This window comes from Corvus moneduloides, chromosome 10, assembly GCF_009650955.1.
Source record: "Corvus moneduloides isolate bCorMon1 chromosome 10, bCorMon1.pri, whole genome shotgun sequence".
Taxonomy (NCBI): Eukaryota; Metazoa; Chordata; class Aves; order Passeriformes; family Corvidae; genus Corvus; species Corvus moneduloides.
This window is the reverse complement of record NC_045485.1, coordinates 11,994,051-12,018,749: the sequence shown is the minus strand read 5'-3', so window position 1 is coordinate 12,018,749 and position 24,699 is coordinate 11,994,051. Positions and strand designations below refer to the sequence as shown.

General features: G+C 43.0%; 1 protein-coding gene and 2 long non-coding RNA genes across 10 annotated transcripts in view; 1 reads left to right on the top strand and 2 right to left on the bottom strand.

Annotated features, from left to right (window-relative positions):
* Positions 1-43: 43 nt before the first annotated feature.
* PAQR9 (progestin and adipoQ receptor family member 9) lies at positions 44-8,526 on the top strand. The gene has a single exon (XM_032119919.1). It carries the CDS (start codon positions 783-785, stop codon positions 2,004-2,006), a length of 1,224 nt encoding a protein of 407 aa, XP_031975810.1. The 5' UTR covers positions 44-782; the 3' UTR covers positions 2,007-8,526.
* Positions 8,527-12,749: 4,223 nt separating this feature from the next.
* Positions 12,750-18,960, bottom strand: LOC116448893. The gene is made up of 2 exons (XR_004242145.1): positions 18,025-18,960; positions 12,750-13,127 (listed from the first exon to the last, which is right to left on the bottom strand). It is a non-coding gene; the product is annotated as an uncharacterized LOC116448893 (long non-coding RNA).
* A 1,349-nt stretch (positions 18,961-20,309) lies between these two features.
* LOC116448906 overlaps positions 20,310-24,699 on the bottom strand; it is a 31,255-nt gene continuing 26,865 nt past the window's right edge. For 4 of the 8 annotated variants that reach the window (XR_004242147.1, XR_004242152.1, XR_004242153.1 and 1 more), the window contains one exon: positions 20,310-20,755. This is a non-coding gene — a long non-coding RNA (uncharacterized LOC116448906). Of the gene's footprint in view, positions 20,759-24,699 lie in introns of all 8 variants that reach the window. The other 4 variants (XR_004242149.1, XR_004242150.1, XR_004242151.1 and 1 more) reach the window with 2 other exon arrangements.

Below are 24,699 nucleotides of genomic sequence, written 5' to 3'. Positions count from 1 at the left end.
TAACTGTGGTGCTTGCATAACCGCAACGACAATAAGTGTAGGATTTGTGTAAGGATCAACACACAGCAGCACCTGCCAGCCCATTCCCGAGTCTCCCTCCTCGCCGCCCTGCTCGGAGCGCGCAGATAAGGTGGGTGCCGTGTGTGTCAGTGACGCTCACCCCGTGCAGCCTGGCCGGGAACGTTTAGCCTAAAATAACGTTTGTATTCACTGCATGAGATAGTGTCACCAAAGAAATCAGGTCTCAGCGGCCTTACCGAAGCACACACGACAGACAGCCACCCACCTGCTACCCTGTCCCCTGCCTGGGGGTAGTTCCCTGGTCTGTGCCGCCGCCGGGGATCCCCCAGCCCCGCGGGGTCATCTCCCTTTTCCCGGGGCTCCCGCCCGGCTCCTGCCGCACGGGAGGACACAGCCGCGCTCGGGGCTGGGCGGGCGCCCCGGTGCCCCCTTTGTGCTTTTTACACCAGAACGCCCCCGCGGGCAGGGCCCCGCACCGAGCGATGCCAGTGCCAGCTGACCCTGCGCCCGGGAAAGGGTTCCGCGGGTCCGGCCCGGCCGCACGCCTCGCTGCGGGGGCTCTCACGAGCCCGCCCCCCCGCTGCGGCCGCATCAATCATTAACGGCGGCTCGGGTGTCCAGCGCCTCCCACCCCGGGAAACCCGACCCGGGGCGTCTCTTCCCGCTCCTCGGGAGCGCTGGATGCACCGGTTTCCAGTTACCGCGATGCCGGGCGGCAGGGCGGGAGGAGCCGCGGCAGTGCCGCCACTGCCCCTGCTGCAATGAGTGATGCTGCCGGGGGCGGCGGCGGAGGCGGAGAGGCGCAGAGCTACCGCGGATCCTCCGCCGGCGGCTGCGGGTGCAGCGGCTCTGCCTCGCCCGGTCGGCGGCGAGGCGGCGGGCCCGGGGCCGGCCGGGGCAGCAGCAGCATGCGGGCGGGCGAGGGGGACAAGGAGGAGGCGGCGCCGCCGCCGCCACCACCGCCTCGCCCTGCCGCCTTGCTGCGGTGGGACGAGGTGCCCGAGGACTTCGTGGAGTGCTTCATCCTCTCGGGCTACCGGCGGCTGCACTGCTCGGCGCAAGAGTGCTTGGCCTCGGTGCTGCAGCCCACCAACGAGACCCTCAACTTCTGGACCCACTTCATCCCACTGCTGCTCTTCCTCAGCCGCTTCGGACGGCTGCTGCTGCTGCGAGGCGCCGGGGACCTGCCCTTCCACCACCCGGCGCTGCTGCCCCTCTGGTGCTACGCCTCGGGGGTGCTGCTCACCTTCGCCATGAGCTGCACGGCCCATCTCTTCAGCTGCCTCTCCCCGCGCCTCCGTGCCACCTTCTTCTACCTGGACTACGCCTCCATCAGCTACTATGGCTTCGCCAGCACCGTGGCCTACTCCTACTACTTGCTGCCAGGGCTGAGCCTGCTGGACGCCGGCGCCATGAGCCGCTACGTGCAGCAGCGGCTGGGCTGGCAGCTGGACTGCAGCCTGCCCATCGCGGCCTACCGCGTGCTCGTGCTGCCCGTGGCGCTGGCGCTGGCCGTGGGCTGCACGGCCGCCTGTTGCCGCAGCCGCGCCGCGTGCTGCGCCTACCCCTTCGCCGTGCGCACCTTCGTGTTCGCCATGCCGCTCAGCATGGCCTGCCCCATCATGCTGGAGAGCCTCCTCTTCGACCTCCGCGCACGCAACCCCACGCTCTTCGTCTACTTCTACCGCCGCTACTTCTGGCTGCTGGTGGCTGCCTTCTTCAACGTCAGCAAAATCCCCGAGCGGATCCAGCCGGGGCTCTTCGACATCGTGGGGCACAGCCACCAGCTTTTCCACATTTTCACCTTCCTCAGCATCTATGACCAGGTACACTACGTGGAGGACGGGCTTGCTGAGTTCCTCAAGGCACCCCTGGCTGTCCCCACCTACCTAGGCACCGTGGGGTATATGCTGCTCCTGACCGTTTGCCTTGCTGTGGTCGTCAGGAGGTTCCTCAACGTAGCAGACCTCTGTAAGCAGGACTGACCAGGCCGATGACTCTCGAGACAGCGAGCACCATGCCAGTGACCCTTGGTCTGGAGACCCTTGGGCCGATGACCTTCAGACTGGTGACCCTCAGACCAGACCCACCATGTCCTGGAGAAGCTGTGAAACCTGGGGAAAACACACCTGTGGAAGAGCCAGGTCCCTTTCATGGAGGTTTGCTGGAGAAAATTACCATGGCAGAACTGCTCGTGCTCTTTAAGCTACTAGGTTACCAGGGGAAGCAAGCAAATGCTTACTGGTATGTTGCTGCTTAGAGTATAAGCTGAAATAATTTAGCTCTGCTACTAGGAAGAATGCATGAATGGTGAATGCCACTTACTTATTTCATAACAATTAGGTTTAATCTAGCTCTGTATATACATATATATATATATAGCTATACATTTATTAGCTACATATATGTATATATATGTATACACCTGAAGACATTTGTGCAATGATTACTCATAGATTTTAATCAACTTCTATGTGAAATTTCCTAGCAGATTATGCACTGACACTTATCTTCCTCTCTGATATTGTAACAGGCCTTTGCAGCCACATACTGGATTTTAAATGCAAACAAATCGATAGCTGTCTATAGTTTCTAAGGTCTTGCAGCCTTTTCAGCCAGGGAACAATAGATTTAAGAGCGAGAGGAAAAACAGCTGTGAATTACTACACAATTACCAGTTGATGGAGAGACTTTAATTAGACAGACAGTGAGTGGTTGGTGTAGCCACTCGGATACTAAAATAAAATAGAAGGATATGTAAAATAACTGAACCAGAAAGGGGTCAAACTAGTTTGGAATGGGGGCGGGGGAAGAGGAAGGACACTGCATAATGGAATGGCTCTTCCCTCAGCACGTCAGGAGCATCTGTAGTGCTAAGGGGCCCCTTTATCTTCCCGGGTAAATCACCCCCAAATCAGTCCTCTAGAGTCAAAGTCAGATGCCAGACTTTCTATAAATCCCTGCCAAGCTCGGTGGGAGTTCTGTGGATGTAAAGAGAGTAACTGATGCATGAGATCTCATTCTGGATCTTTTCAAGAACTGCATGGAACTAGTTTCTACTGCTCTTTAATTAGACCACTGTCAGATTTACCATCCTAAAATTAGTTGCAGAATAAGGTACTGCTGAATCTGAGTTCAGGACCTAAAATCTGTCTCTACAAGTACTGGATGTGGCACTTTTTCATCATTCCCCACTTTTTCCTATTCTGATTAGTTGTGGCTGCAGCTGGCTGTGTTGAAGTCCCCTTTCAGAAGCTCTGGGGGAGTTCAAAGACAAGAATTAGGAGGTATTTTCCAAAGCAGTATCTTTTCAGAGCAACCCAGGTATTACCCTTGTCACATGACAAAGAGCTAAGTATAGATTGAATTCACTCTCTAGATACATTTTTGTAAACCATGTGCAGATTTTAAGCAGATGCATTTTGATTTTGACTGACAGAACAAGTGCAATAATACTACAAAAGGGGCTTACAAATTGAAGTTCAGGTGAGAAACTACTTATGTAAACCATTGTCTAAAGAAGGGTGGTACTTCCTTAGGAAACCCTTGAGTCAGACTGCACAATAGTGTAGAAGCTGTTTTACTCAGCTCCTACTGTTGAAGCGTATTTCTGCTTTGGTCTTTCCCATTTTCATGGACATGGCATTTGAGTCCAGTCCTAGTCTTCTGTAAGACAAAGTCCCCTTTGTTTAAAATAGGAATATAGGAAGGACTGTAGCTAGGGATTATGAAGTCAAATCCTTAACACAGGTCAGCATCATCACAGAAACCAATAACTGATATACTCTGTACCAATGTACCAGCTTTGTGAAAATTTCTCAATGGAAGTGCATAAGCTAAAAGAAAATTACACTCAATTTTATCTTTTATCTCAACCCATTTTAAGTATAATGGTCTGAATCTTTTAGATTCTCAGTCAACAATGAAAATGGCCTAACAAAAATATGTACTCTTTGCCAGCCACAATTCTGCTGTTTTGTCATTTCTGGAAGGGTCAGATGTGGTCTTTCAAGGAGATTGACTAGAATTATCTGAAATAGCAGTTCCCAAACTGTGGCCTCTTGAGTTATCATTGTTGAGCCATAAAAAACTGCATGGCCCTTTATGGGTGGCTGTGTTCAGTTTTCATTTGCCAACCTTTCATTTGCATTAAAAGGAAATGGAAACTACATGAAGTATTTTAAATTTTATGTATTTTCATTAACTTTTGTCATAAGCATAGCATTGCTTTCTTCAGCTGCCAACAAAGCAGAAAATGATCTGGACCTCTGGGCAAGGAGGCTGGTTCACAATACTGTTATTCTTTGAAATGTGCTTTAATGTTGTGAAAACCCTGAAAACTCACAATAGAAAGCCAGTGGATCAAGACCTGCAACATCCTATGAATTTCCACAACTGCAAAAAGAGGCCAAAAATCTTTGAGATGGGCTGTATTCAAGTTAAAATAATAGAGGTATAGTAGTTAGGGCCCAATGACTCATCCAAGTTTCAAAACTAATTATGTAGAAAGGGTTTGCCTGGGAGATGCCACTAGCACATCCAACCAGCAATTAAAAACTAAGAAATAAATCAGAGAGGCCAGGGACAGCAAACCTCAGCACTAGAAGACAGCTCAGAAACAAGCAACAGTAAAAGCCAAATGTAAAGACCAGGCTTTTAGAGCATACTGTATAATGAATTATGTTTGTGCTTGTCAGTCACAGTGTAGAGGACATCTCAAGAGGCAATGTCAAAAATGGCTGTTGCTAACTTGTAAAAATACATTTGATATTTGGAGTTAGGCCACACAGGGTCATCTATATATATCTCAACGACAGATAACAGTATAAAGTTTGGATTGCAACCAGCTGCAATTTTACTGGAATCTTGCTGCTGTTACAAGAGTTGCCTGTGAGCCCCAGTCACACTGGAGATTCGGTACCTGGCTCTGATATTAAGAATATTGCTTCATTCAGAAGTTTCTGTTGGCAGATTGTTGAGGCACGTGTATGGGCCTGAGCACCTCATGGAATTATTTGTAAAAGCTGGTTGCAAGCACTGCTCTCTGAGCCACTGTAAGCAGGCTGCTGAATCCAAATTGAATGGCTACAAGGAGATGTGATTAGAATTTAAGAGTTCTAATTAATGGGTTTTTGTTTGTCTGGTTTTTGTTTAAAAAAATGTGGTTACAAATTAAAAAGGTACCGTAAGTATGGAGACTATCTAGGGAAATGTTACCTGAGTGTCTGTGTTTATTCAGTGAAGGACATGTATGTACATAATTGTTCCATTTGCTGTGTCTGATGGACAGAACAAATCTGAGATAAAAAGATTAAAATTGGAACAAGATATCTATAATTATAGTGGTTGAATTTGCTCACATATAAGTGAGTCAGCATTTGTGTGACTTGTAAGGGTGCAGGATAACTTTCTGGTGTGAAAGCACATGACTGAAGAACATGTGTAAGCATGTCCAGAGCTCAGACAAGAGGTCTAACCTGCAGACTAGATGCATAAGAAATCCTAGAAAACTAACTTTTTTGCAGAAGTACCTGTCATAATGTTTTTATAACCTGCCATAAGGTCTACACTGTGGACTCCACAGCTCATGTTTAAAACCAAAAAGGCTTTTCAGGCCTTTTGCAGTAGAATCTGTATGGGGATGGGAGCCAAGGTGGGGACTGGAGCACAGGGGGGTGGCCTGGAAATGCCTGGGTATCTTTCTGTGTTTGGCCAGCACTGCCCCCCAGACTGACACACCTGTGCTGATGTGAAGTGACTGTTGCTGGGGCCACTTCCCAGAGTGTTGATGGCACAGACACCCCGCCTTGCATTCAGCACGTGCCTAGAACTGCAATCTACATGCTGGCATATATTCAGTAAGCCTGGCTTCTGGGCACTTCTGAGTAGCCTGTCAGCTTCAAGCTCACCTTCGTGTAGGATTGATAAACCTGATCTGTAATCATTACCCTGTTTTCTGTGGTGATACAGTATTTCTTCTGCAGTGTATTCATTTGAATGTCACTATCCAGTATATCCATGAAGCTCTGAGCAGCTTTATTAGCAGGACTGGAATCTACAGTCTGGAAACAAAGGGAAAGGTTTCATCTGCATGCTGCACTTGTAGAAATTTAGCAGTTAAAAGTAGAAATATGTTGGGGTTTTTTGCTAAAATTATAGTTCTGCTTAGTTATCCAAGTGTTATGCTTATTATTTATTTGCTGAATCCAGCTACTTTGTGAGCTTTTTGTCAACAGTGCACCTGCAGAAAATGGCAGTATGAAAGTTTTACTTCATATTCAAGTAAACTCTCTGAGGCAGCACATTCATAGAGCATTATTGCACTAAACTCAGTTGATTACCATCTACATGCCTTACAGAAGCAAGTCATACCTGTAGTAATTGCCCAGATTAAACTGTTTTTCATTGCCTATGAGAGTAAAAATGACCAAGTGGCCAGTAACAAGCTGAGGAGTCGGGCACTCCTGGGTTCTTATCCTTGCTTTGCCACTATCTGTTCTGTAATCTAGGGCAAGTTGTTTAAACTGTGTCCATTTTGAATGAATTTTAATTCATGTGAAACACTGGAATTGTACCAGGGTTGAATTTGACCCTTTGTGTCTCAGTTTCCACATCTGTAAGATGGGGAGAATATACCTTACCTACCTCGCAGGGTTGCTCTGAAGACTAGCAAATGTTTGTAAAGCACTTAAAAATGCAAAGACCCTCCCAGGTGCTAAGAAGAAATATTACTGAACTCCAGTAGAGAGAATGTTATATTTTTCCTCATCTCACAGGGAGAGGAACATGAACGTTTCCAGATCATGAACTCTTGGGACAAACCCTTGTCATTGCCATATTCCTAGGATGTTCATATCCTGTGTCTTTTGGAGCTGATGGCAAAATTTCCACTGGCTTCAAGTGGGGGGCAGTTAAAACCTAGGCAGTATTAAACAGGCTGACTAAATGCTTACAGGTCAGGAGTAAAGAGAAGACATACATGACTTACATACTCTTCTTCAGAAATTCTCACTGGTAACTTGTATTGAGGAGCATTTTAACACTCACATGGGGCCTCCTTGTTCATTTAGCCATGGATTGTATTCCAGTTACTATGAAAAAATGGAGCAGGATTTCCCATCAGTGTCTGTAAGACTATGATTATGTTTCTGTTGCCATTGGAAATTTTGAACTATGTCAAGCTGCTTCTTATCAGAGTAAAAAGACCTGACATAAATGAAGCTTTTAAGTAAAAATACGTAATCATTTGAGAATATAAAACTATATTGACCAAACAACTTTCTCTTTTCCCCTTCTGTTCCCCAAAACCAAAAACATTGAGTTAATCCTATGAGTGAGTGAAATCTGAACTTGGATCTTTTGACCACATATATGTACTCTGCCAAGGAGCCCTGAATAATCATCCTGCTAACCCACTTTGCCCATCAACTGGAAGGGCTGATATAAAAAGCACCACTGAGAAGAGGACCATGTTTTCAAGAGTTTTTCTAACTGGCAGCAGTAGCCGAGGGGAAAAAAAAAAAGAAGACATCAAAGGGTTTGAGTGGTTTGTTAGTCAAAGCCTGTACGTTTAGAAATTCTCTCAATATCCAAGTATATTCCTAGCTTCTGTTAGACACCTCTGAGTCAGGGCTCTATAACCCACACCCAAGTTACAGCTGAGACTTTACTGTTCTCTCCTCAGATGAGATGCAAGATGGTCACATGCACTGAAAGACACAGACCTCCATTCAAGACATTTAGTGTCTTGGAGCTGGGTGTGGAATAAAGTTAAATCATTTTCACATCTTGTTTAGAGAGATGCTGCTTCATTCCACTGAATTCAGTAATAAATTAATGACTAGAGGAAGCAGGCTTTTGCTTGAAGTTGCCTGTAAGGAAACACCACCAGCAGACTTCTGCTTTCAGGGCAATTGCTTCCTGGGCCATACTCAGAACATGGAGGATTCTGAAGTAGGGCTTCACTATTTCATGGGAATGCCTTAGGATTTGTGGTTGTAGCTGGGGGTTAGTAGTACAGAGAAACAGTTTATAGCAAGTCAATTCTGCCTGCTAGAGGTTCAAGCACGCTTTAGTAGGAGGTATCACGTTTAAGGGGCTGTGCATGCAATGAACAAAAAGTGTGAATTTTGTGTGGTTCTGCTGGGAGGGTTTGAAAATTTACTTTTTACACTTTTGGATGCTGACTACTGTGTATGTAATGACTATGCATTTTTAGCAAAAAAAAGGGTGTGATCTATAAATAAAGTTGATTCTGAGTTCATTTTTGCAGAAATGCATTTATGAAGGTTTTTTTCATTTCTTAGTGTAAGTTGCTGTGACACCTGCAGGATCAGAAATGTGTTGAATGTAGTTATCTTCAAACATAGATGATGTTAGCACGAGTACAAGAACTTTGAATTCTTGTACAGGGGTGTTGGTATTTCTGAAAACACTATACTAGCAAAAGTATCGTTGCCATTCTGTCTTTTATAGTTTAAAGCAATAAAATAGCATTCTTTGCCACTTTAGTTCTCCAATATCTATGCTAATTAATGATAGCCCTCCCTGTTACATTAAGATCATTAATATGTATAAGAAGATTAGTGTTCAGTCTACAGTGCTCACTGAAAAATCATTAAATTAGTAGCAATAGCAGTGTCAAGAATCACAGCAAAATACTGACTGCAAAATGAAGAGGTCTATTTGGCATCAAGTAAAGTTTCCCATTTGGCAGAGTAGGATGGCAAAATACTGTTTTCAGTTCAAGTCAGGCACCAAAAAGCACTCGGTGAACTGCAATTACATGAAGTATCTGCCTTAAGCCTTTTCTGTCAAAATTGAGCAGGACAGGATGTATCCCAACATAATTGCGGGTACCCCCTGAAACTGTTAGAAGACTGAACACAATGGAAAACTGTAGGATCTTCTAGTTGATGGCTGCAGAATTCCTTCAAAAGTTCTAAAATTATTGAGATTCTTATTTGCAGACTTTGTACATACTCTTTGAAATGTGGTAATGACTTCAAGGATTTGATTATTCCAGCAAAAACATCCATTGCCCTCTTGCAAGCAGATGCTTCAACGGACTACATCCTGCAAATAAACAAATGCTTCACCAGACTGCATCCCCCTGTTAACACCTAAGGGTTTTCATAATGTTATCAGTAAGCTCTGGATCTGACTGCTGGGTGTGAACATGCTGGAGGAAAACCTCACAAAACTGATGAAGCCAGTTAAGATGGCAAAACACTGAGCAGAATGGTAGGCAACAAAAGTTACAGCTGCTGGGACAGGTAGTTTATTGAGGTCAGTACCTCAGCCTTCAGCTGTGGTGGATCCATAGTTATTCTGATAATCTAGTGGAAATCTGAAGGCAATCTACATTTTGTTACCATGACATTACTTCTCTGACAAATGACCCTAAAAGTCAGGACTGTATTTGAGGAGGAGCAAAGGAACATGTGACACACAACAATTACCTTCAGATTTTATTCTCTCACCATAGGATCATGTAAGGTTAGCAGGATCTGCAAATGGAGATGAAACTCATTAAAAATTAAAAGCTGGTCAAAATGTAGAGCAAATCAGTATTAATGCTAAGGCTAAATCTTGGTTGCAGTGATGAGAGCCTTTGGGGCAGACGCTACAGATGAACTTTCTGCATCAGAAACCCTCTACTACAAGGCAGATACCTTATCAAGAGTGGCAGTATGCTTCTGTTAGTGGGGAGCTGGAAATACTTCTCTTGCCAGGGAGCACAGCCTTTGGGTACATGATGCATGCTTTACTGACAACCATGACACACAATCTTTTTGGAGAGTAAGCAATTTTATAGACTTTTCTAATTTGAGTCTCTCCTGCCTCCAAGATCTAATCCTTTCATGTCCCTCCTGACTGATGAAACATGAAAATATAGTTTTCCTTCATTTTTGGTGTTAAGCATACTTTTCATTATTATCCTCTGTTTGCTAGAAAATGTCTGTTTTCTCTCACTCTGCTGTCCTGAGAAACTGGGCAATGCCACATGCACAAGAAAAAAAACCTTGATTTTTTTTTCCCCTCTTTATATGCTGGGCTCTCCCCATCCACAGTCCTGGGGCTATGGCATTCAATCACTGGCACTCACTAGTGTTCCAAAATCTCAGCTTTTCTTTTTAGCAGCACTTGGAAAGACAACTATGAAATGTCAGTGGGGTGGATAACAAGCAGCAGTATCTGCAGCCCTCAGAAATAATAAAAATAATGAGCAAAAGGTAAACAGGTCCCTGGGGCAGCTTCTCTGATACCTTTGTACACATAGGCAGCATCTCTGATTATCCAAAATTTAGTGAAGCTCATAGGCACATGCTTAACTTTAATAGGATTATGTTTATCTTTGTTCATTGACAGGGGTGAACTTTCCCTTGTGTTTAAGTGTGCTATAGAAGCAGAACCCTAATGAGCAGACAGTGCCAGGGAAACGCTGCCAGCAAGAGTCTGGCACAGCAGATGCTGCCATTCAGCCCTAAGGCAGTGTCCTACTCTCCAACACCCAAGACTCACTTTCCCTCCTCAGCCATAGCACTACTCTCAAAAGCAGTCTCAGGGCATTGTCTGAGAGATTTTAATCAAAACAAAGAGCAAAATACATATGTATAGCTAGAAATGCACGAACTTAGTCATGAAATAAAGCTGCAGACTTTCCATTTGTACCAATTACAATATCAAAACATTGTTTCTTGCAGTGTAGTAGAAAATCATAGCTTGAAGAGATAGTTTGGAACAGTAAGTAACAAGAATCACTGAGCACTAAAAAATATATTCACTAGCCAACATAGTTAAAAAGAGTATTTATTTCTGTATAATAGAGACTCAAAATAGAGAAGCCAAGTATTTGTGAAGAGTACCTTTGTCCCTAGCTAGCAGTAGAGCACATTCCTTCAAACTACAACTATTCTGCCCCAACAGAAGCATGCCATCTCCTTTATTTTAAAGTTCAGATTTTTTTTGACAATTAAAAATTAATTTGACTTAACTGTGTTCAGTAAAACACAGAGAACTAAGGGTATACATGAGTGGCAAACCTGCTCAAAATGCAATATTCAGGCTGTTAAATTAATATTACTTAAAATCCCAGCTAGCTTAGCACTCGGCAGCCCTATCACCTCAGAGGGAATATACAGCCAGTGTATCTTCAGATCTGCTTCTACTGAGATGATCATTATTCCAAAGAATACAGTGAATTGATATAATGAATGGAAAACAGTACATACCTCCATTACAGTTAATCTGTGGTGAGTACATTCTTGTATTCAGACATAAGGCTGAATTACATACATGGTAAATATGTTCAGACATCAACATTTATAAAAAAGTTGGTGGTGCCCTACATACTTTGGTTGAGGTCTCTAGCTGTTACCAAAAAGACATTTTATAAGTCTTCCTTATCAAAGAAAATAAAAAAAAGATAAAATTAACCTCACAGAGTTTAAAAGATGTATTGATTTTGACTTTGCTGGCAGACTCTTACATGGGTTTGCACAAAGCAAATGAACTGGTGGACTTACAAATATTACCAAGTGAAGTAATCACTGCTTTCTCTTCTGAAAGTCACAGTGACTTTCTCCAAGCAGAGTTACTGAAGACCCACAGTGAATCTGGCCCTCTCCCCTTTAGAGCACTTGTGGCTTGGAGTGCAAGTCCTCTGTGGAAAGTACTAGATGTTCACCTAGCAGTCTCCAACACACTTCATTGCTGCTTTTAAATAACCCCAATGAATGTTATTCATTAGCCAAATATGCACATACAGCTAACAAATAATTATGATTTTCAGGCTCTGGAATTGTCATGATTTCTAGTTTCAGTGTCAAGGCAACACTGCCAGGTATGTCCCAGACATGAGTGACTTCCAACTTACTACTCAACATTCTTTGTTTCAAAAGCCATTTCAGTTCCCCACTAGTGCATGAATGAAAGAATCTGCAACAAACAGGCTGGTAAATGAAGTCTCTACGGTGACAATTTCCCATCTGCACTGTAATAGGTCAGCAGTAGTGCGGTTCCCTTCACAAGTGATTCCTGAGCTAAATTCACAAACAAGCACCAGACTCAATTCTCTTCCCTTGGCATTTTGCCCAGAAGGCTCAAACAGGCTGCAGAATAATTCTGACTTGTAAAAAGCTCTTTTACCCTCCTATTCCCTTATCACATCCCTGTGTGCAGTACTGGCACAGAGGATGCAGCAGGAATGCAGTGTGGCACAGCACATCTCTGTGCTGCACCAGTCCGTCCGTGGCACACAGCCATATGATCCCACCAGGGCTGCTCCCACACACAAGTCAAAGCAGCCTGAGAAACAGGCAGCGACACCCCTGCCTGCCGTGCCAAGTGAACCTCAGAATAAAGAGATTCAGGCCTGCTGTTCAGAAGAAAGTTTTGCAACATTAGTCTGTGCCCAGCAGACCTGTGAAGGACACTGAGGTCAACCAGCAGGAGTTTCCTAGACAAGATTTGGTCTTACTCAGTTTTCGGAAAACAAGCCTCCATTTTCTGACTCAGCCATCAATGATAAATTATATAGAGAAGAGAAATTTTCAGTTTCCTTGAAATTGCTGGATAGAGCTTAAAGACTAAACGGCAAAAAAAGATAAATGGATGTAAAAATATGAACCCAGGAGGATAAACATGGCTGGACCCAGTGGAGAAACAGGTAAAAAGGACTACAGTGCAAGTCATGTAACAAAGAAGCAACAGCACATGCCCAAAGAAAAAGTTCAAGTAAAAGTCACCTTTAATATCAAAGCATTCAATGAATACAACCACCAGATCCCTTTTATTACTCTCCAGGACCATAAAAGGACTTCCAGTGGGAGGTGGATACATACAAATTAGCTCTAGGAAAGTAATGTTTATGTATTAAATAAGAACCACGTTTTAATGAATATGTATGTTTACGGTGTATCAATACCTTTTTGTAAAGTCTCACAACACACACAGAACAAAAGAAATATCCTCTGTGAGTCCTGCACAGATAAAGAATGCCTGCTTTCTAATGCTTCGAATTGTGTTATAAAGTTTATTCCGGCCGATTTCAGTATCTTCAGTGATCAGAGGTCTGAGTTTGATTGAATCCTCAATTTCAACAGCTTGAAATGACCAAGGCAAAACAAATTATTCACATATGTTCAAAAATATCGGGTAATTAATTGTTTTAATGTGTCCCAGCACATGCACAGGAGTGAACAGGAGCAGAGCGGTGTGTGCGGGGATGAAGTGCGGGGCAGTTACTGCAGGGAGGCTGCAGGAGCTCCGGGAGCCACCGGCCGGCGGCGGGGCTGGGGCCGGGCCCGGTGTGGCGGGGCTGGACCCGGTGTGGCGAGGCTGGACCCGGTGTGGCGGGGCTGGGGCGGGCCCGGTGTGGCGAGGCTGGACCCGGTGTGGCGGGGCCGGGGCCGGGCCCGGTGTGGCGAGGCTGGACCCGGTGTGGCGGGGCCGGGGCCGGGCCCGGTGTGGCGAGGCTGGACCCGGTGTGGCGGGGCCGGGGCCGGGCCCGGTGTGGCGGGGCCGGGGCCGGGCCCGGTGTGGCGAGGCTGGACCCGGTGTGGCGGGGCCGGGGCCGGGCCGGCGCTCCGGGCCGCCAGGAGGAGCCGCAGAAGCGCTGCCGGCGCGGGCACGGCCGGGGCCGAGGCCGCTGAACGGCCCGACAGCTCCGGCACGGACACGATTTCTCCACGGCAGCTGGCGCTGCATTTCTCATCTGCAGCGCAGAGCGGGGAGCACGGGAGCCCCCGGCAGGCGCCTCCGCCCAGCGCCCCGCTTGCCCTGGCACAGCCGGTGAAAGTGCTGCCCTTTGCGGCATCTCGACTGGGCATCGCTACTGTCCCCTGGGCTTATTTGGGAGGCATGTCCCATCCATGTAACACTTTTAGGGAGAAGCTGGCCCAGAGAGCCTGACCGTCTGACAGAAATAATGCCTTAGAGGCAGCTGCTTGCTGATACAATCCAATAGGGGAAAAAAACTGTTTTGAAGGGGATGACGCCACCCTCTTAGACATTCCTGGAACTTAAACTGAACATGACTCAGTCAGAGTGAGAGTATGCGTCTTGCCATGTTGACTTTTTATTTAAACATATTGACTAAAATAAGTTCATTTGATCTGTTTCCTTCATCATGTGCATACCACAGCAGATGCAGATTAACATACCTATTAGACTTACATATCAGTTTAAGACCAATGTGACAAGCAAGCAAAGAAACAAAACAGGCAAGTAAAAAAAAAATCTGAAAGTATTTTCCTATGCAGGATTTCACATTTCAAATTTGAGCAGTTGAAAATCATCAGTTCAGAAGTGGCTCCTTCCTGGCCGAAAACATTCTGTGAGGATTTCTTAGGGTAAATTCATGGCAAGTGCGATGGACAAGCCCTAGTAAAGCCTGAGTTAGCCATGAGGCACACACCTGGCTGGCACAATGCCATGGCCACCCTGCCACAGCCAACATGTTGCTTATTGGATGTGAACAACTTTTTTACTCTGCTACTCAGTTTTCAGACTGACCCGTGTTCATAGAACCTGCCTACCATATATCCCAGCTGATGTCAAACAATGCACATGTATTTCATGCTACAGTTTTCAACACCTAAAGCATTAAAATGTACTTTCTGAAATATTGCAGTCCTCTTTTTGGCTCTAACATTGCAATGTTAATTGGAGTATTGTAACAGTGCTACGATTCAATCCCTGCTTGCTAGTTTACAGCAGGAGCTGTTGGACTGGCTATGCTGTTTGTAGGGCAGAGTTGACATTCATCCTCTCAGTGACAGACACAGACACCAGCTCTTGGCTTGCCATGACCTTCCAGCTCTCCCGGGGAGCTTTGATTCCTTTTGGCCAGTGACACTTCACTCCCAACCTGCAGCCAAAGATCACACAGCACCCCCGAGACAGCCATGCTTTCCTGTCCACTGTTCATCCTTCGAATAAGCCTCTTCTGGGCACAGCCACAATCCAGCCCTGAGGCTGTCAGATGATCTCCACAGCCCTTGTCAAAGTTGGGATATAAGCAAGCCTGGTCCACTCCTTTCTTATTTAACACCAACTTATGGAAAAAAATTTTACAGTATTATGACTTCCTGTGCAAGTTGTCCAGTGATCCCTACATCCTGTGCCAGCACAAGCTGTGAAAGCCAGCAGCCTCCATGTATGGATGCAGAAGTAGCATCTCATCAAAGTGTTTCCAACTCTCTTTACTACTTTCTTAGTTTCATTTATTTCTTCCCACTTTCTGACCCAACTTCACTATCTCATCCATTTCCCTTTACAAATTTCAAGCCTGAATCCAAATTTCTTCAGATCTGACTCCTATGCAAGCTGAGCCCTGACAACTGCCTCAAATGTGAGTGGAAGCTCTCTGAGAGAAAGCAAGGTGAGCAGCCCTGCGTGCCCATGCTGCACACAGGGCACTGCTCTCTGTGTCAGTGACACACACGTGCCCTGCCTGACACTTGTGTAGCGCTGTGTAGCTCCAGGTACTGCTGCCACACGGGCAGGACACAAAACTGACTTCCTAACTGCCTGTGGCCTTTCAGTCCTGTCTTACACTGTTGGTTGTATTAGCAATAAAGAGTAAATAACTCTACATCCCACCTGAAATACCGTCAAAATGTGGCAACATGCAATCATGCTTGTACATTCAGTTAAATCCAGTAATAACATATTTTATTCTGACATGCCATTGAAAACTGAATGCATTTATTTCCTCAGACAGTCCAGCTATAGGTAAAGCTTTTCTAGATGTTTCAAACACATTATGTAAACTAAGTCAACACACAACCTGTCTAGATACAAAATACCCTTGAGAGTGAAATTCTGGTCTCTGAGGAATTTGCTCTGGCAATAGCAAGATTTACTGGTTTTGTCATTAGATTATGTTCTTAGGATATCAATCATCATTTCTTTGTCAACAGATTTTGCATATCTCAACATGACTGATTGACTTGCAAGTGCAATCAATGAGAACTCAGAGGCTTCAGCATCTTTTCTGATAACAACTGCTGGGATTTACTCTCAGGAGTATAAGAAATGTTCTGCAGTACGAGCCACATCTTTTATGCTCAATGTCAAATATAATAGGTTTCTAATAATAGAACCACCACAACCTGTCCAGCAATTCCAGTCCTGGATTTGCCACAGGACACATCTTGTTAGGTTATAGCTAGTACAGTAAACAGTGACCCTTCCTAGTGACATGGTAAAAACAGAAAGGCTTCACATGATGGGGAGTTTTCTCATCTACAACAGTCTTCAGAAGGATTTAGCAGGGCGAGTTTCAGTGATATATTTACAATTCCTCTTACACAAATTCCAACAGAACTCTGGCGGTTTAATATGGCTCTTTATAAGTAGGAAGGACACCCATCTCCAGGGTATACAGATGCTAAATCTTTAATTTCTGACCTGACTTATAATGGTATATTCAAAGATTTTTTATGATGGGAACATAATAGAAGAAATAGGAATGTAATGGGGGAAATAAAACTTTGCACATTGTCCCGTAACTCAAAGAATTTTCTTGAAAATTCTCATATTCCCTTAATTAATTCCATGAAGAAATCAAGTTGTAGAAGTATCGGCGGCTTTGGGACAACAAAATAAAGTAACACAGTTTTAAGCCGTTGCTCAGCTTGGACTACTGGGGGCAGTAATTCTCTGGTCCAGCTGGTGTTGCAGTGCAGTATTCTCACTAATGCTCAGTTAAGAGTTATCTTAAGCCTGCAGAGAATTCATGTGACACCCACAGATTTAATGGGAAGGACAAAAATTAAGCACAAGTGCCAGCCTTCATGGGTCTCTGAGCAACATGCAAAACCCTCATCAACCCATATCCTGCAGCTGCACAGCCACAGCTCCCAAGGGATCCCAGCCTCATGCTTCCTGCTGTGCATTGCTACCATCTCAGCCTTACACCCTCCACCACCAGGAGAGCATGCTGAGGCAAGGAGACAGGTTACACCCAGCATGCCACAGCCACAGCCCATAGGCAGGAGCAGAGCTGGACAGAGTTATGAAGTCATGAATGAAAACCTAGATCACACACCCAAAGACAGGCAGCTATAAACTAAACTTGCAGAACTGCAGAGAGCGTTACGTCTGCACTGCCTCCACATCCTTGGCCAGGAGAGCAGATTGTTTCCTGTGAGGTCTTGGCCGGTGACAGCTTGAAGGACACCCCGGTCTGAAGGACACCTCAGCCTCAGCTAGGCAGTGGCTCACTGCATTCATTCCCCAAGGCTGGGGCACTCATCCCATTAGCCCAGTCTGGTTCCTGGGCTGGGCTGGGTTTTGTGGAAGATGCTGTGGTGAACGCAGCAGAGCAGTGACCAGAACAGAGAAATGCTGCTTCCTACAAAAATGCATGGATCCATGGCACTTGCTCACAGTGTTCCTGTACATATTGTAATGTCTGAACTTAGTTTTGTCCACATGCCAACTGTGCACTATATTCAGAATACATGTACACAATTGTGCCTCCCTTTCTTCCCGGTAACACTGGGTAAATTGTGTGCTCCTGCCTCAAGGCATTGAGTGGAGAGGCATTGGACCATATTTGAAAGATCCAGTTAGAGTTGTGTACCAGTTTCACACTGAATTTCAATAGGAATGTGGTGTTAGCATCCAGCTTTATGACCACTGCCACTGCCTCAGTCTCTCTTTGACAGAATTTCTTCCTAAAGAAAAAGGCCTGAAATGCTGACCTGCACCACATGGGGAAAATGCCAGCAGATTCAAAAATTCTGCGTTTCCTTGCTATGGCTTTAGAAGTACTAAAACTTTTTCATTAGTTATAATAATCTAAGTTTTGTTCATCTTTAACTCAAAATCCAGATGGACATATTGCTGTACTTCACAAGCATCAGCTACATATACTAGATTTGATGCAGTGCTTGCTGCTTGGTCATTCTCTTTTCATCAGCCAGAGCCTATGTAATATTTAAGTCCTTAACTTTTGAGTATTCATCACAATATCACTTGGTGGATTCTTACCTCTTGCTGACAGCTGCCTGTTCTTTATAGCTTTTACATAAGATGCATAGATGCAGAAATCTGCTGTGTCCCATCCATCACTGAGTTTTAAGACAGAGACTCCTCTCCTTTTGCAGCAGCTTTCCTTCAAAATTTTCTTTGGAAATCTTTTATCTGAAAATATGTTTTAAAGGTCACAGGTCACTTATTGCTCTGCAGTCAAGAATTTCTTTCCAGATGTCAGAAACTACTGTGCTTTAATTATACAGTCTTCTGAAAGGCCTGCCACACAATGAATTTTTTTTGTTTTATGAAAGTCTTTTATTGGCAAAACATATGACTAATGAAAGGGATATGACTCTATGCTTACCGTAATATGGATTACTACAACACTGTTTACAGCTGAGCTTTAAAAACAATTTTCAGGCAGCTCTGGTTTTGATGACTAAAGCTTTAAACCTCTCAGGGTTTTTTTACTCTTTTTTTAAATCCAGAGGTGGTGAATTTTTAATTCCTGATGCCATTTTTTGTCAGGCTGGGCATAGGTGTCTGTAGGTCAGGCATATGCACTGGAACTATCTATGCTTTTTTGAGTTCTCTAATGGAAACTCATACAAACTCTAAGAAGATGTTAGAAAATTGTGACACACTGTCTAATTCACAAATTGAGATAAAGTGAGAGCAGCTCTCCTCAGCCTGCACATAGCTTGAAGCTTTCTCCTTCTGCCTTAGTCCTGAATGAGAATTTGTTGCCTGAAACATAGTCTGTGTTTTAGCTGGTCTAGTGAAAACTCATTTGTGCCGAAGAACCATGCCTTACATGATGCCTTCAGCAAGACTCTGCAAAAACATTACTGCTGGAGCTCCATACAGCCGTGGCTATTCAAGTGGCAGGCAGGTCTCAAGAGTTCTTTATTCCTGTCAGACACAAACCATTATAGACCAGCATTCTCCAAGAGACAGATCTGCTTGTGGGACATATAAATACTGGTTTTCCTTCCATTGATGTCAATAGGAGCAAGGATGCTGGTATGATGTTATGAGATGCTAAGTTCTTAAAATATGTTCTGAATGATTTCTATTTTTAAGAGCTGTTTTGCTTTGGAGGATGAAAGGTCTGTTCACTTAATATGAGGAACAAGGTCTGTCTCAGATATGTGGAAGAACATCTATTCATCCAAAATCTTAGCTATTTCAGGAATAATCTGTAAATTATTTTAAGAGTTTGTTTAAACTGTTGTTAACTATACCTGGCAGATTTCTGGCAAATGCATTATTGTTTCTTTAGACTTCTCCATTCCTGCAAGGAAACTTTTTGGGAGACGGGACTTGTCACTTCTCCTGTTGACACTGTTCTTCTTTGTATAAATAATTACACATTCACTGGGACTGGGACTAACACCTCCACCCTCCCCAGGAGGGTTACTGAACCATCAGACTAGAGCATTGTTTTTTCTCTCACCAGCTGGCTCCATGAATATTTAAGTATACTTTACAGAGTGGGACTGTTCCAGTCAGAGGGGCTGATGGTCAGGTCACTGCTGTGAGGAAGAAACCCAGATTTGCAGAGGAGAGGAGAATTCCTCTCAAACACTGGTAAGAGTTAGATTTTGTGAGGCATGCACTAACTTCTTCAGGAGCACTAATGCGATTCTCACCTTCTCTGTGGGATTTACACATCAATTTGTGTCATTATTTTGACAACCACTTCCATTAAAAAAGCACTTTTAGCATTAAATGGAATAATTTGCACCAAATGAAATTGAGTTTGGAAACTTGATTTCATTTAGAAATACAAAAAATCATATTCAGCTCCTGGGTACTGAAATTTTCTCTAAGACTTGCATTAGACTTTGACTGGAAATACATGCTGGAGTCTTCTTCTGCATTACAGAAAATGCAGAAGTGACACAACAGGTATAAATTCGGAAAATAACAATCCAGGGCAGATCAGAGACACAGTACACTGAGTTTAGAATCTGCTTAGTTGAATTAGATGTACTGGACTTTCACTTACATTTAAAGGAGATAATTTAATAAGGGTACTTAATAGGAGACTCTGGTGTTAAAAATGCCAGAAAATTCTTAAAGAATCCACACAGGCACACTTTTACCTGGGTAAAGCCTGTAACCATGAGAGGGGTTTTAGGGTGGTGTCAAGGCAGAGAGAAGTGTCAGCAGTGTTTAAGGTCCTAAGAACCCAGAGCTTTTAAAACTTAGCTGGAAAGCTGAATACAGAGATGTTGTACTGGATAGACAGTGTAATAGTCATGATCTATTGGTTGCACTTACAACTCAAGCTCCATATGAATCAGTTCCTCTCATTCCCTTTCAAGAATCTATACACCTTGCATCACATATCTACATCTGCACCTATTTACAGCAGGAATTTCTTGCTATTTGACACTGCGCAGGATAATTATTATCACTGCACTGCAGTACATCTGGAAAGATGAAGGAATGCTGGCTCAGCATACCTTGGGCAAAGCACTGCACCTCTTAAAGAAGGATGGCTTACATAAAACAGGAGCACAAGAGCTGCATCCATCTTTCATGCACGCCAAAAGCCAGGCATAATTGCTTTGAAGTGGAACAGTTACAGCAGTACAGCTCTCCAACTGTAGAAGAGGGAACAACAGAAATTTAAATAAATACTTACCAATCCTTGAAATTTCTCTGATTCCTTATTCAAAGATGCTACCCATCCACCAGAAATATTATGTGGTAGAGGCAAGCAGTCTTCATTCCTTTCCTGCTGGGATTAAAATGAAACTTGGCTGTTATCTCAAGAATAAGCCCAAAGATCAGGCTTAGATTCTAGAAAAATTTCTCATCCCGAAATATCCTTTCAGTAAGTGAGTTGAAGGATTTAAACATAGAGACTCTCTCAAAACAGTTGCCTGTGTTCAAGTGTCCATGTCCAAACTAAAGTCAAGTATAGTTTAGGAACAGTGAAATTAAATTGCAATATTACTTGCTCAGTCTGGCCTTTGTTTGGTGGATATGAAAAATTTCCTCAGAGACTGTTAAAACAAAAATACTCTGAAGCTCTTGAAAATAAAACAAGTAACTCCTGGAATACAAAAAGGATAAACTGCTGCTTAATTCTGGCACTGCACTTTTGATTCCTAATGTACTAAAGGACTGTTGTTGAGTTAGAACTGAATACAGGTTCCAAGCATTTTTATACCAAATATATATCTAATTTAGGCATGTTTCTCTAATGCTTTTCCACTGTTTAGCTTACTTTTGTCATACATTTGGTAACCAAAAACACTACTATCTAGAAGTCTCTGGTCCCGGCTCCTGAAATTTCCATGTATGTTCCTTCAATTTTTTATAACTTTTCCCCTTAATACATTAACATTTTAATGACCTGTAATATTTTGCCCATAGGAAGAAGCACTTATATAGTACTCAGATGTGTTCTCTGCAATACCATGCTGAGATTGATATTGACAGTGACATTTCTTTACATATTAAATAACAATGATTCTGTGAAAATCATTACCCAGCAACATAATAGATCACAGATGTGCTTAAAAAGCATAACATTAGGTTAAACTCTGAATTCTGGTCTGGAACGCATGTGTTCATCTCCCAGGGCAGTAATTCAGCACTTAGAAAAAGTAAACTCACTATTGTAATGCACATGGCAAATAGCTGAGTTCCAGCCACCAGTGAAATAATTTGGCCCCAGTTTTGCATTCCATGACCCCTGTACTCTGATGGGAAGTAGGCCATAGGGACTGACTGTAATTCCTGTAGTCAGAACTGCCCAGCACTGGTACAATTTATTGTTGCACAGGAACATCAGTGATGCAACACCCACCTTCTTGCCAGGGACACTACGTTGAATAAGGACAACTTGGCTAAATAAGGACAACTGAGGGCATAGCATGAACAACAGGAGGAATCCAGGAAGTCTTTCTGTACCATCAATATGATGCTGTACCTGGCAGAGAATGATTGTATCAAGATATTCCCTCACAATTACTCAGCTCTCTTGTCTTGGCCTAATCTACCTGTTAAAAAAAGGGTATTTTCCCTGTTCTGAATTTTCATCTTTGAGGAAGGAAGTCCTTCAGATGTAGGCTCCCCCAGTTTATCATTCAGATGTAGCTGTTGAGCTGCTTAGTTAAGTTAGGGAGTCCTTTTCAAGCTAAGAAAACAAGTGCAAGAATTATTACAGCTGATGGAAATTTGATTGTATTCTCCCACCTCTTGTTGCACAGGCTGTCATATCATTTGCATATTTGGTAAAATGTTTTTTCCTCATTGTCCCCTTTATGGTAATTTGGAAGCAGATAGTGAATTTTTCCTATCAGTAAAAGTGGAAAAAGAGTATTTTAGTTGGCTGAACTAAAATTGCTCACAACACTTTTCTTCCTAAGAGCATTTGTAGTAAATAAATTAGATCCAATTGCTCTCCTTTTTATGTATAGCCTTATAAATAACGGTAGAGGGAATTCAGGAAAAGCAATGAGAGCATTGGCAGGGAACAGTTTCTCACAGGGCTTAGTTCTGATTTCAAATCTGTGTTGCTAGTAACAGCAAACTAATTACATGTGAAATTGCACCATGAGACTCAGGTCCCAGGTATCACCTGTGCAATAGAGTATGACAGCATAACACATTTGATTCTCCTTAGAAATATCTCTATCCTGCAATTACATCATTCAAAAGACAGAAAATAAAAAAAAAAGGGTGGGGGAGGGAACAGAAACTAGATGCCTTAATACAAACCTACTTATTTATAGCCTATGTAAAACTCTTTCTTGAATTAAAGCAGACACACAAAAAATAGGTACCTTCTTTGCTTGAGGTTCCAGTTTTATTTTTGACAGAATTCTTGCTGAAAGCACACTCTCATCCTGAAATAGACTTCTCTGGAGCATCCTTGATGCCTTTTGCAACTTTTCTTTCCCTACTTCTGCACGGAGAGTACCTGACAGCCTCTCACTGCACACACTCCTGAGTGCATTCCCATGTGCCTTTATGCCTCTAGTGTCACTTGCAGCCAGCTCGAAGGGAAGGTGGCTGTGACCACCACCAGTTTGCTAGCACCAGTTGTGCCATGTAACACAGTAGTGGCTTCACACTCACTTTCTTCATTCAGGTCTGAGTTGAGTTTAACAGTGTCTAGTGGAGGTGGTGCTTTTGGAGGGGAAAGGATGCTCTTGTACAGTAGATTGTTCAAAATATCAGCTCTTTTCATTTCTCAGTCTATAAAACAGACTCTGATCTAAGTCTCCAGAAATTTATTCATATACAGATATAAGTGAGTCTTGTCATTAAATGAGAACAATGGCTCCAATGATGATTTTTATATATATATATATATCCCTCATAAAAATAATTCTATTTTGTACCAAGAAACAGAAAGTCTGTTTTTTCCATTTTAGTGACACGATTTTCTAGCTGCTCTCTTCTTTCTTCAAGCACAATACAATTAATGGTCTCATGTTTCTTTCCCACATCCACCAAAGCTAAGGGAATCTGTTTTGTAGTTTTGTTTTATAATATTATCTACTTGAAGATTTGCTGATTTAGATTACATCAAGACTGGCTAGCTGATCTGTCTTAGCTTTTAGAGCTCTCTAGATAAGAATAGCATCCCGTGACCCTTGATGATGCCCTGCCCCGTGCTGGAGCCTGGGAGTTGTCCTGCAGAGACTGAGGTGCTTTGCTCCTTTCCTCTCCTCTCTTCTCTGTCTGCTGCTGGAAGATTTGCCCATAGGACTGCCTGATTCACAGGTACCTGTTGGCAATTCAGGGGCTCTGCCTTTTTTTATTTTAGGGCCTTCCACTCCATACTTTATGCTCCTTCTCCTTTTATGTATTGAGTATTTTCCTCAGACTATTGTGTTTCAAACACACTATCAGGGACATAGCACTTGCTTAAAAATATTGGTTTTAGAGTCCATTCTTCTGACTTGTACTTTAGCAATTTCTACACCTGCTGTGTGATATGGTCATTGTAAGTGCCTGCTCTTGGTCAATGGACCCTGGGATGCTTCATTGGAAGTGTTGAAACAATCTTTTAGGAGTCTTGTACTATGAAGAATTATCTGTTCACAACGTTATGAATGTTTCCAGTATCCTGCTTGACAGCAGGCACTCTGGTTAATCATTATTACATCTCTTTGGTTACAGGAATGCTTACAATTTAGCAGTAGTTTTTAAATAATTTTATATTTATAGTTTTTAATATATTTATATAAAAATATATTTAAAATATATTTTTATATATTTATATTTATAATTTTTATATTATGATGTAAAACAGTTCAAGTAATATAAATCAGCAGCATTCTCCTTAATATTTTCTTATGCTGGCAAATAACTTTGAACAATAGAAGATAAAACATTTTGTAAAAAGAGTTACTGGATAGCAGTTTGTATTCCTATAACAAGAGGCAAGTAGAAACTGATATTAGTATTACCCAAACTGACAAATGGAAACACCAGAAGGTAATTTCTGTACTGCTTTTATGATTAATGCATCATGTCCGGTCTCTGCTAAATGCTAAAATGAAATATGAAGTTTTGCAACTGTATTAAATATGTCATCACTTGAGGTAAAACTAGCAAAGAGACAAAAAAAAAAAGTTAATTAAGGAATGTAAACTTAGTTCCTAATAAGTTCCTAAATTCCTAAGGTGTGGGAATACTGTCAATACTACATTTACATTT

What these genes read in the sequence shown, in the direction of transcription:
- PAQR9 (XM_032119919.1), top strand. Translation starts at nt 783, where the DNA reads ATGAGTGATGCTGCCGGGGGCGGCGGCGGAGGCGGAGAGGCGCAGAGC.